Source organism: Mya arenaria, chromosome 17 (genome assembly GCF_026914265.1).
Source record: "Mya arenaria isolate MELC-2E11 chromosome 17, ASM2691426v1".
NCBI lineage: Eukaryota > Metazoa > Mollusca > Bivalvia > Myida > Myidae > Mya > Mya arenaria.
Genome location: NC_069138.1, coordinates 14,265,125 through 14,278,419, shown reverse-complemented (window position 1 = coordinate 14,278,419; position 13,295 = coordinate 14,265,125). Strand labels below are relative to the sequence as shown.

At 35.7% G+C, this 13,295-nt stretch overlaps 2 protein-coding genes across 8 annotated transcripts in view; both read right to left on the bottom strand.

Moving 5' to 3' along the window:
• Positions 1-13,295, bottom strand: part of LOC128223884 (potassium channel subfamily T member 2-like) — a 137,045-nt gene that overhangs the window by 23,773 nt on the left and 99,977 nt on the right. For all 7 annotated transcript variants that reach the window (XM_052933338.1, XM_052933340.1, XM_052933341.1 and 4 more), the window contains 7 exons: positions 6,789-6,897; positions 5,957-6,106; positions 4,487-4,731; positions 3,939-4,182; positions 2,333-2,438; positions 1,496-1,668; positions 681-752 (listed from right to left, as the gene is read on the bottom strand). In XM_052933338.1, the coding sequence (XP_052789298.1) occupies positions 681-752; positions 1,496-1,668; positions 2,333-2,438; positions 3,939-4,182; positions 4,487-4,731; positions 5,957-6,106; positions 6,789-6,897 (1,099 nt within the window). The remainder of the gene's footprint in view (positions 1-680; positions 753-1,495; positions 1,669-2,332; positions 2,439-3,938; positions 4,183-4,486; positions 4,732-5,956; positions 6,107-6,788; positions 6,898-13,295) is intronic.
• LOC128223886 (uncharacterized) lies at positions 9,792-11,345 on the bottom strand. Its single transcript, XM_052933345.1, has one exon. The coding sequence runs from the start codon at positions 11,293-11,295 to the stop codon at positions 10,231-10,233; it is 1,065 nt and encodes a 354-aa protein (XP_052789305.1). The 5' UTR covers positions 11,296-11,345; the 3' UTR covers positions 9,792-10,230.

The window sequence follows — 13,295 nt, the reverse complement described above, 5'->3', positions numbered from 1 at the left end:
ACAACTGTTCTGATAAGCATAAAGTTACTATTTAGCAACTTCAAAACATTGGTGAGAATGGGAATCTGCATGTAACCATGACAACCAATCTTCTTTATTTGACATCCATACCAAAGTAAAAAAAATCAAGTTTTAATAAACAACAATTTATGAATACTAATCTCAGTTATGTAATTTAATGTTATAATAAAATATTTTTCAGCTAACAAATGCCTTATATTAAGTGATTTTAGTGATATATGGTCATAGAAAGAAGTATCGTTACGAAATTACTAATGGCACAGACATTATACCATGTTTAAAGAAACACTGAACTATAGTCAAGTATGAAAATCATCTTACAATATAACTGAATGGGAGCATGAATTATCAATAAACATTTTCCTTCATACATATTTCTATTCAATAAGAAAATGTTGCAATGAAAACATACCAACAATTATTTTTAAAAATGAACAGTTCATGAGAGTAATTTATTTTGTAATCACTCGTTCAAATAAATTTTGATCTAACACCATCAGCGAAATTTGACTTATATCCTATATTCTAAACAAACAATTGAAATTGGTAATTTCACATTATCATAATATTAACTTTTCTCCAGTTTTAGTAAGTGCGACCATGATATATTCATAGAAGAGATTATCTGATGAATGCAAATCTCAGTGAGCCATTCTTACTGTTCTATTGAGCCCAGCATCCAGTACACCATTGGAAAGTGGCAGATGGTCTCCATAAATGCTGTGTCAGGCCTGGAATAATATAGTAATGGAATTGGGAGATAAAGCACAAGGACAAATCAATTGCTTATTAGATACATGCTTGTCTCTGAAGTATAAGCATGCACATGTTCATTACCAGAGATTACACCCAAGACCCACTGATCCAGAATGCAGTATGCTAACATCTTGGCTATCACCATTGCCAATATTCTCTAACATAACACAATCATGTACAAGCTTTCTGCTATGAAAATATTTTTGATGTTTGCAATGTTACCTCTAAATATGTAATGTACCTCAGGATTTCAGGGGCTTCTTATCCTTTTAGGCTTTGATCCATTTTTTTAAAACATATTTTCTACAGGAAATAATACTTGTAGAAAAACAAATGGGGTTAAGTGTATAACTTGCCAGGCATGTGAGCGTATGGGCAATTTAAAGTTGTCCAGGCCGCCCTCCACCCCAGTAGTCAGTACTCTCTTACAGAGTACTGGTACTCACCTCTTTTCCAGCAGAAGAACAATGGGGTTGAGTGTATAACTTTGCCAGGCATGTGAGCGTATTGGCAATTTAAAGTTGTCCAGGCGGCCCTCCACCCCAGTAGTCAGTACTCTCTTACAGAGTACCTGGTACTCACCTCTTTTCCAGCAGAAGAACAATGGGGTTGAGTGTATAACTTTGCAAGGCATGTGAGCGTATTGGCAATTTAAAGTTGTCCAGGCCGCCCTCCACCCCAGTAGTCAGTACTCTCTCACAGAGTACCTGGTACTCACCTCTTTTCCAGCAGAAGAACAATGGGGTTGAGTGTATTACTGGGCCGGGCATGTGAGCGTAGGGGAACAATGAAGTTGTACAGGCCATTACTGGCGTAGTCAGCGGCAACAATGATTGCACGGTTTGGCCAGTTGTACTCCTTTGCGTTGTTATAGCAACAGTGATCACAGACCTAGCAATAGAAATAAAGTAAAGATGAAATCAAATGTGAGCATGGCATGACTTACGTGACAAAATTCCCCCATACTTTTAAACCATCTTTCATGTTGTATGAAAGATGAATATTTTTGAAATGTTGTAAAATGGAGTATTATACATCTTCTACAATATATGTGCTATAAAAAGGCAAGAAAAGTTGAGCCAAATATGGGGAGATTTTGCCTACCTTTTTAAAGATTCAGTGGGTTAGATTATGGGATAGGGCTAAACTGTGTGCGGGTTAGTCCCATCTCCCGGACTCAAATACCTATCCAATGTTCTCAGGTGCTCAAGGTTCAACATTCCTGATATTTGTTGCCAGAGTACATGCTATTTTTATATGTATTGCCACTGGTAACATATGTACCAAGTTTAATTTAAATAGCTTAAACCATGAACTTAATACTAATAATTCATTGACTTTAGCGCTAATACCCAGACAGCTGTAAGCTGAATCACTCATTAGTCTGTTTTGTGGGTAGAAAGTACTAGTACTTGTGTTCTTTTTGAAAGGCCAAAAGACTGAGGCCCTAATGGGACTTTGAACCCATGACCTCTTGGGTGAGAGGTATACACCACCTTTACCACAATATACAACTTAAATTATTATAACGACTATATCAAAAATGAATTCTTACTTGAGCAAGTTGAAGACAGCAGAGAGGTCTCTTCTCTCTGACAAGATGACACAGAGTTGGACTGGTGCCAATATAGGGCGTGATTGGTGGGAACCCTCGAACATATCTGAAACATTATAACATTACAATCTGTCAAGATGACACAGAGTTGGACTGGTGCCAATATAAGGTGTGATTGGTGGGAACCCTCGAACATATCTGAAACATTATAACATTACAATCTGTCAAGATGACACAGAGTTAATTGTCAGCATACTTATACTAGATTCCAATGCTTTAACCAGCATACTTATGCTAGATTCCAATGCTTTAACTAGTATACTTATGCTAGATTCCAATGTTTTAATCAGCATACTTATGCTAGATTCCAATGCTTTAACCAGTACACTTATGCTAGATTCCAATGCTTTTACTAGTATACTTATGCTAGATTCCAATACTTTAACCAGCATACTTATGCTATATTCCAATGCTTTAACCAGCATATTTATGCTAGATTCCAATGCTTTTACTAGTATACTTATGTCAGATTCCAATGCTTTCACCAGCATACTTATGCTAGATTTCAATGCTTTCACCAGTACACTTATGCTAGATTCCAAAACTTTAACCAGTATACTAATGCTAGATTCCAATGTTTTTACTAGTATAATTTTGCTAGATTCCAATGCTTTAATCAGCATACTTATGCTAGATTCAAATGCTTTCACCAGTACACTTATGCTAGATTCCAAAGCTTTGGACAGCATACTTATGCTAGATTCCAATGCTTTTACCAGTACACTTTCGCTAGATTCATACTTATGCTAGACTAATATGCTTTTGCCAGCATACTTATGCTAGATTCCAATGCTTTAACCAGCATACTTATGCTTGATTACAATGATTTTATTAGTATACTTATGCTAGATTCCAATGCTTTCACCAGCATTCTTCTGCTATATTTCAATGCTTTCACCAGTACACTTATGCTGGATTCCAATGCTTTCACCAGTACACTTATGCTGGATTCCAATGCTTTAACCAGCATATTAATGCTAGATTCCAATGCTTTTACTAGTACACTTATGCTTGATTCCAATGCTTTCAACAGTATACTTGTGCTAGATTGATATGCTTTGGACAGCATAATAAGGCCAGATTTATATGCTTTCACCGCCATACTTATGCTAGATTTAAATACTAACAACCCTATACTTATGCTAGATTTAAATGTTTTCATCAATACTTTGGCTGTATTTAAATGCTTACACCAGTACATACACCAGAGTTAAATGCCATCACCATTATTCTTATGCTAGCATTGTATGCTTAAATCAGTACCTACGCTAGCTATAAATGCTTTCACCAGAACTTATGCAAAATTTAAATGCTTACACCAGTACTTAAGCTAGATTCAAATGCTTTCACTTATACTTACGCTAGATTAAAATGATTACACCAGTACTTAGGCTAGATTCAAATGCTTACATCAATACTTATGCTAGATTCAAATGCTTACACTAGTACTTACGCTTGATTTAAATGCTTGCATGTATACCTATGCTAGATTAATATGCTTACACCAGTACTTTAAAGACAAACTTTAACTCCTATATGTACATACTCTGGATTTTCCTCCTCATCAGCGTACGGAAAGCTATCTTCAGACATGTTTTCATCCTCCACGTTGATCGTTATACCTGACCCCTCCAGGTATGCGGGCACGGGTGCTATGCTAGGCCGCTTCTGGAGATTGGCGGGGTTGAATCCCTTAGGTAGCTCCAGCTGGGTGCGGCGACTTCCTGTACGCTTTATCTCTGTTGGAGCTGTCATAAGACGAGTGTGCTGCAACTCTAGAGCCATTGTGCCTAAAAAAGTTGGAGCACAGGATTACATGACTATACTACAATATATGGGCACAGATCAAGGGTTGAATGGCACTTCAAAAAATAATCCTAGCTTCAGTCGTTAAGTATTTAAAAATTATCAAGAGCGGTAGTATTCCTTTTAAACACTATTTGCTTTTACCAAATGATGATTTCTTGATATTTGTTAAACCACCTTTCAAAAAAGCATAATGCAATTTTTTTTCAAAACTCTTACACATATTATCCTCAACTTTAAAATGCGAGGATAACATAGAGGAACAGTTTTCAACCTGATCCTACCTACCCACACTAGCGATGACACCTGCTATCTTTGACACAGGCTCTGCACCAGTCTGCATGTTGATTTTCTTATCAGGTTTTGAATCCTCCTGGTTGGGATGGGCAAGAATAAAGGCGGAGTTCTCCTCCTTGGTGATATTCATGTAGAAACAGATATCTGACTCGCGCATGATATGACGCGGACCTGGGTTTAGCTGGATAGTGGAAAGACCAGAGTTTTGTTGAACACCGACAAGGCTCACTCCATACCTGTAGAAAAAAAATGTGCAAAATAGTTAGAAAGTGAAATTATTATGACTTTAAAAACAAATGTCCCACTCTCAAATAACTGACTGTGTCGATGGTCAGGAGCTGGATTTTGAAAAGAGGGTAATAATTGATGTCAGACTTGCACATTATGTATGTGGACTAGTTTTAGCTGGATTACCAAGGTTTTATCACACATTGAAGCTGACACTGTCCCAGAAGTAGGGTTAAATGTGAAGCTGCGGGCCAGTATTCATAAAAACGTAAATTATTATGTAAAAATATCATATGAACATTGGGATACTTCAATAAGGACTATGACCTTTTAGTTACAGTAAGACTTTATGGGTTTTTTTGTCTAAATACATGTACTAGCCCTGGATGATAAACTCTCTGTGTAAAGAATTTAAAACAATCAAGAGAAAGTTACATAAATAAACTGCTATCATTTCTGCTATCAAATGTTAACTATCTCTCTAATTGATCTCAGGCAATTTACTTGAAGTGTGTTTTCAATGTTTCTTTATTGTCATGGCATTACTGCATCTATTGAACAAATTCCAGTCAATGACAAAGGCTGACAAATAACAGGCATTTCCTGGTCTTTGTTGTAGAAGGCTAATCTGTTAGTGTGTTTTTCATCAATGGAAGTGATGTCTATATATAATGGCACAATAATTCGTGAGCAATTTCATGGAACATTGACATGTAAATTGGAAGGGCAAATCATTTCCCCACAAACAGTCTGCTGATCTCTCTGTGATTGTTACCTTAGTCTAACACCAAGTCTTACTAAAGCACTGAGTCAAGGTAAGCATTGTTTCAAGTCCAAGAATGAATGAATGAAGAGCATGTCTATAAGAATATCATAGTAATATTTACTAAACCAACAAACTGAGTTATTACAATTATACACAAAATATAGTTGTACAATTTCAATTAGAAGGGAAGTTGGTGTTGTTCCATATTGTCAAAAGCAGCATTCAATAAGAAGCATCTGTTTAAATGAATTATCATTGTAATTTACCTGCATGCTACTTATTGTTCAAAGCTCAATATACTGGTTACCATTATGATATGAGAATTAATTATGAACAAAAACAAATAAAACAGATATCACAAGATATTCTTTTTCAATCATATTTTGAAAGGTTTCCTTTTTTCAAGCAATACTATAAGACTCAGTCATTTTGCGATTAAATTTTATTTGAATAATGTACACACTTACTTTCTGTGTGCATGAAATGAAGCATATGTAAAACTCTTCCCAAGGTATTCTCCAAAAAACTTGCTCTCTCCGAGCCGAACATGGTAGATCTCGTTCCCAGAACAGCGACCATACAGCCTCTGCCATTCTTCTGACGAGGTCTGACCTTCCCTGAAGTAATAAGAATATATATGTAAATCATAGCAGCAGGCATAAGCGTCCAAAAGTTATCAATACTTCAACCAGCTGACTTAAAATATAATACTATTTTCAAGTCAAAGTCAATCTTTAATTCACTCTTGTTGATTCATCGAAATACGCAATAGTGTTCCTTTAATCAAGACCTGCTGATTGAAAAAGGTGACAAGTATGTACTGTTGATCTTTCCAAATTGTCACATACATGTTTCCTAAGTAAAAAAAAATACCTTGCCTGTTTTATAAACTAAACCAATCAATAATACATTAACTTAAATGTGCATATTGTCTCTAAAAACCATATATACCAAGTTAATTTGAATATCTTGAACGGTTTGAGAGCTTAATAATAATGGCGAAGATCATTTTTGCATGAAAACACCAAATACAATGTCAGCTACACTTCTACAGCTACATCTTTTTTCCTTCACAATCTCATGTATTTGTGTATCAGACACCTTAAGGTCAATCAGTGTGAGTTTGGTTTGTGGTCACCAAGCCAGACAAGTGGGTTTTCTTCGGGTTTCCCCCACGTCACAAGACCACGTTTTTGCATAAAATTCGTGCCAATGAGAGTGACTAATATAATGTTGTGATAACTTGTTCCATAATCATTGTAAAGTATATAAGTTTAATACTAAGGTCAATGAACTCACTGTCCCCTGGAGGTGTGAAGTAACAAGGTCACCAATGTTGAGGTGGCTGGACACAGGCAGTTGTTGGCCAGTAGAGCGTACTTAAACTCATCCACACATACCACATGTTCTGCAATTAGAAAATGACCATATTTTTTTAAGGTAAACATCTAGCTATTGTTTTGAATAGAGTTTTACAATAAAGACACCTTTCACATTGACCTTGTGTCGAATGATTGCAAATCTACAATCATAAGCATAAGCATGTTGGCTGAGTTGTTTTAATTTGTATACAAATCTTATCAATTTTGTAATAAACAATAACCTAATGATTAAATATTATATAAAGATGATTATCAAAATATGTTAAAGTGTGGTTCAAAGAAACAAAGTTCATGCACGTTGTACAAGTTGACAGTGGATCTTTACACATAATAAGTTACGGGGTTAGTAGGTGACCGGATATGGGATATACAGGGCAAAGGAAATCATATTGAATATGAGAATCCCAAATTTGTTCTCTTGACCTACATACATGACACGATGACATTGGTCCAGGACTGGTACCGTATATCTCATATTGAGTCACCAACTAACCCCGTAACGTATATATATCACTTTGACAACCTGTTTACATGTTTCATTTATTCATAGGAATATTTATCAGAATTTGAAATACACACAGTTTTGCTATGATATAAATTTGATGACCCAACATGGAAAAATATTGGGTCACCGCATGACCAGTCCTGGACCAATGTCATTGTGTAATGTATGTTGGTCAAGAGAATCAATTTGGGATTAAATGGACAGTAATTGTTTTTTTAATTTTAGTCATAAACAATTGTAAAGAAATTGTGTGACTGAACGAAGGATGGACACACATACATAAACAAACCACCGTTGTGACAACTGTGTCAATTTCAACACAAGTCGTCTCTAAAACAAAACCAGTTAGATATTGTTGGGTCTATTCCATGAGTCCACATCCAATCCTTATTTACAAGGAATTGTGCAGGAAGATATTTTCACTGATGTAAATGGTCTTACTTTGAAACTGGTAAATATGTTCAATTTGAACACTTAATCTATATTTTAAATAAGCCTGTTTGAACCATAACTGAGATTTTCAGTCTTCAGATATATTTCTTACCGTAAATGACTGGTTATAAGACGATAGGGGGTATTAGACGCAGGGAAAAAAATATGTGCTAAATCGGGGAAAAAAACTTTTAATTTATGTTTTGGGTTAAAAGACGCATAGAAAAAATGTCAAATTGTCTGGCATTTTCGGCCACCATGTTTGTTGACAGTGACAAAAAAATTTTTTTTCGTGAAAATGGCGATGGTTATCTTTAAAACCATACAATGATAACACAAAGCAAAATTGGTTTCATTTTTATTCGTTTCATGTGATAACATAACAGATTATTTAAAATAAACACATTCAATCAGCACATATTGCACAAAGAAACACACAAATTGTCATTCACTAATCCTTAAATCGCTTTCCTCAAAGCCCTCAAATTCCTCGTCATCGTCGTCACTCTCGAAGAAACGCTCCATTTCATCTTCCGTCATGTCTTTGGTCGTCTTGTCCGTGTAGTAACCGCCATTAATTCGTGCTTCTGTTTTCGCCACTTGCGTATGTTGACCTCATTCATCGTGTACTGGCGACCCGCTGCACGATTGCCGTGCTCTTCAGCATAGCTGATAACAGCTAGCTTTTCTAGTGCTGTGTACGATGTACGCACTTTCCCCATGATGGCACTAAAAAGTACCTAGTGTGACAATTTGTTGTTGGATGGCACTAAAAAGTACCTTTTATGACAATTTGTAAGATTCTTTCTGACAGTATATCGTAAACAAAATACGTCAAGAATGATAAGTTAAGTTTTGCAAAGACCTTATATTGTACGAGTTTGTTCTCAAAATGTCAACACCTACAGAAAAGAATAAAGAACGTGACAAAGTGCGAATAAACAAGACCATTATCGCAACAGTTTGTAGTATTGGTATGTTAACAGGTTAAAGGCAGTCGAGTTTTTCACACCTTATCGTACAACTGACAAAAAATATTTTGACAGTGCCCAACTTTGCTTTCTTATATGCAAGTTTAATTATTGTTCAATTCAATTTATTATTCAAAATTAAATTGAATAACTTTAATCAAAAAACATTTAATCCAAAAATATTTTTGTTAAAATTATAAACGTCTTACGATATACCGTATACCGATCTTTAACTTGCCGTTTTAACCCGTATATAATCGATCAATATGACGCGAGTAACTTCCCTTTCTACATAAATGTAAACAAACTCTCAGCTTAAAAATCGACCTCAGAAAAAAACTTTGAAAAATTGTTACGGGTTATTATACGCAGGCATTTTTTTGCATCGAAATCTGAGGAAAAAAAGGGCGTCTAATACCCAGTCATTTACGGTACAAATGAAATATTTCTTGGTAAAACTTACTCAAATAATGAAATATGTTTATGTCTTTGAATGGGAAATTGTAAAATTGGTTTTGAATGGAATTAAAATATTGCATAATTTACTGTACAAACCTAAAAAGTCAAGGCAAAACTTATCAAAACACAACAAAGCAAACAGTTTATGTTTTAATGTTTATAAATTTGATATTATGCCACACAATGTATCTTAATTCAACAACAGCATAAAATAACATAGGCTATCACACATTCAAGAATAAATCTTCGAACAAATAATCATTTCCGTTAAGTCAAAATACCAGAAGAACATGCAACACAGTCATGGGTACATCTGACACGAGTGAACTGTGAGCTTTTAACAGGAATCTTCTGCCTCAGGTCCAAAACATGAAGAAATGCTGTTTGTATAAAAAACAAAACTGATCCGCAGGCGCCCAACCAATCAGGAAGGGCCGTGGCAGTCAGAGCATTCAAAGAAGCCTGGCTTGGCAAACTGCAAGAAAAATGAGTATTGCGCAGATATTATTATTGCAATATATATCAATATGTGGATCGTTTTATGTACCGACTTAGTAAATGGTAAAATTATATGCATATTTCCAATTTAGTCAAAATAATGATAATCAAAGTATTTGAAAAGTTAGTATAACAGTTTTTGTTATTTAAAGGTGTTTCTAACGATTGATATGAGTCCTGAAAATAGTTAAAGTGTTAAAATAAATCCAAGCGGGTCACAAGGAGGGGTTCACCCCCTACTGGACCCAACCCAGCCACCCTAATACAAAATACCTTTCGGCGCTTCTGTACACATGATCATTTAATAGTACATACAAATACACATTACTATATTCCATTGATTTGTATACATATATAATAAAGTGTGCAATACATATAATATAATATTTACAACATAAAATGAAAAAATCGAATGAAAGATCAACCCTGATTTAATTTAACATTTGAAATTTACATAGACATCACATGATAGACATACAACCCTGCTTCATTGTTCAACACAGCTTGACAACAAGGATACTGTCACTGTTAAAATTCCCCACAATAAGGCTGGAGGTATGTTCACTTAACCTCACTGACTGGGGCCAGAGCAAGCCATCAACCGCCCTTGCCACTGTAGCCAGCTTCTGTCTCCCTTCCCAGTCCACCTGTAACATAGTGTTAGACACATGCCCACACACAAACACATGGCCACTAGGGCTGACGCATAGTCCAGAGGGCCTCTGTAATTCAGGATCTTCTAATGTAGATAGCACTTGTCCATCTTTATCTAGTGTGACTAATTTATGTTTCGAGTAATTTGTAACATAAAATCTCTCCCCTTCAGGACTAACAGCACACTCGTACACTGTCCTGTCAACAGACTTGTCTTCATACATCTTGTTCTTGAGATGTCCATCCATGGTGTACAGGTAAAGGGCAGTGCCAGAGCCCACATATATCTGGCCCTGGTGGTGGGCAACGGAGGAGCATGGATGGTCTGTGGTGAATTTTCTCACTGCCTGTAGCTGTCCCTTGGTCACTGTAAGGAAGTGGACCTCATGTAGAGCACTTTTATCATCTACAGCTACAGCAACCTCGTTGCCAGCAATATAACACAAGTTCAGAGGACAACCAGGAAGACCACGGTGATCAATGACCTTGTACTTCTGGTTCAGAAGTTTCACTCTTTGGTTGTTGCAGTCAGCAATGACTACCTCTCCACTGGGCATCTCACTAATACCTGCAATAAGGCAATTCCTTCTATCTGTCTTTATTTTAACAGAATAGTGACTTTGACTTTGAGCTATATACACATGGACAGAATCTGTTGTGTTTGACATGGAATGTACACTTTCAACATTAACAAGGCTGTAAAGGTTTCTGAAGAATGGTAATACACTTTCATCACATTTGACCCTAATCCCTTCTTTAGGCCTTTTCTGTATGTTTTGTACCATACCCTTTCCATCTTTTAACTTGGTTTGACATTTTCGGAATCCAATGTAAGAATTGATCTCCTTGTGTTTGCCAGTAATCTGCTGTAGTTTATCCACCATGGTCTTCAGTTGGTCATTCATATTGGCACAAGTGTCCAAATCATCTTTCACTCTCTTCTCTAAATCTTTCATCAAACTGTCCAACTCTTTAACAGTCTTTTCTTCAAACTGGTCTAAGATCTTGTTTATCTCTTTGCGGAGAGCCTTGATTTCAACAATGATATTCTTGTAGGAGTCCTTCAGGGAGGCTAGATCTTTCATCCTGGCATGTTTGAGCTCATCCAGCATGCTCCTCATCTTGTCCACTGCTGCTGGCAGCTGCTTCAACTCTTTTGTTTTCAGGAAGTCTCTCGCCAGGTCAGGCAGGTGACTGATGTTGCTACATAGCCTGGAATGCATGGTCTCATGTGTCAATACATGGGAAGCTAACACAACAATGAATTTCTGTTTATCAATAAAAGCTTGTCAAAGATATGAACTAAAATTCTAGCTTCATTGCAGGAGATGGGCTGATTGCATGGAGCCTTGAAATTAATTCCAATTGTTGTTGTTTTATTTGAAACAGGAGTATAATTGGGAAATTATTCATATTAAAACAAGAGTTACTGGCCTTACTGGTGTACACTTGCAAATTGTAGCTGGCAACTTGTGAACTAAATGAGGCATGATAGTTTTGGACACATGAACAGACAGCAAACATGTTAAACATTTACCTATGATTAAGGGCCACACAGACACTGCAGCACAATTCCTTGTGGTCATCACAGTGGACCTCCAGTTTGCTGCCATGTTGGTCACATCTGTCCATGGAGAACCCCGCCCACTTCTGAATGTCTCCACGCCCATAAACAGTATGGTTCTTATGATATCCATTATGCATTGCCACACACTTGTCACACAGACAGTGTTCACATTGTGGACAGAAGTGCTGGGCTTCAGCGTTTAAGTCATCTTCCCCACACTTGGAACAACTATAGTCATGAATCAGGTCAGATCCCGTATATATGGATGAATCTCTAGAGGCCATTTTCACCTCTAATGTTATAATATTACTGTTTATTCAAACTGTTACTCTTCTATGTGTTACAGATACAACACTATCATTTTTCTCAGTGCTAATATTTTTATTAAGTCAAAACTAAAACAATAAGAATTTGTATACCGCCATTACTGTGACAAGTTTACAAAGGGTATAGAGTAAATAAATTTTATTATACACTTAATATAAAACCTGAGTAAAATATTCACAGTAAAACAATCAGATTTCAATAGGATATTGTTACATAACAATAACATTATTGATCACACTTTATGTATTGCCTTTGTAGATAGCACTAGCTTATGGTTTATTGAAGTGATTAAAAAAAAATCCTTAAATGTACCAACAAAACCCAGATGTAAATAGTATAAATCTTTTCTATTTAAATTAACTAATGGGTCCTGATTGACAAATTCAAATTTTGTGTTCACCATCAGAAAATATTTATAGTCAGTTTCAGTACTATATCTGTCTTTAAGTTACAAAGTTATAGCTGTTGATGGACAAATGTAATTTTATTTCAATATTACATGGGCAATAACAATAGTGTTACCAACCAGAAAAAAATGTGTGCTTGCACCATTTCACTTCACATGTAGTAAATAAACTAAACTTTGTACACAGTTGTTTTAATTTCTGCTTGTTAGTTACATAGTAATGGGATCTTTTAAAGTAGTTAAAGGGCAATAACTCTAGAGTTATAGACCTAATGTAAACAAAACTTCTGTGGGCATCATAAGTTGCCAAGCTTTTATTCAATTTGGGCAGATTTTAACAGGGACAAAGTGAAAAAAATATTGATTTCTAATTTTTGCTGATTTGCTATATTTAACTGTTATGTACTGTGTCATATGATTGTTGGTAAAAAAACATTAATATTAATGTCAATCTTAAGATCCTTGTTAAAAAGTGTTTCTGTGACTGAAAAGTCAAATGCCATTTACAGCATGATATAAAGTCCTAAATGTACAAACAAATAATGGTAAAACAAACCAAACTAGAAAGATCACTGCAGGTGATGAGATGACCGACTCTATAGCAT

Bases quoted from the DNA above. Each gene is read 5' to 3' on its own strand.
- LOC128223886 (XM_052933345.1), bottom strand. From the start codon at position 11,295: ATGAATGACCAACTGAAGACCATGGTGGATAAACTACAGCAGATTACT.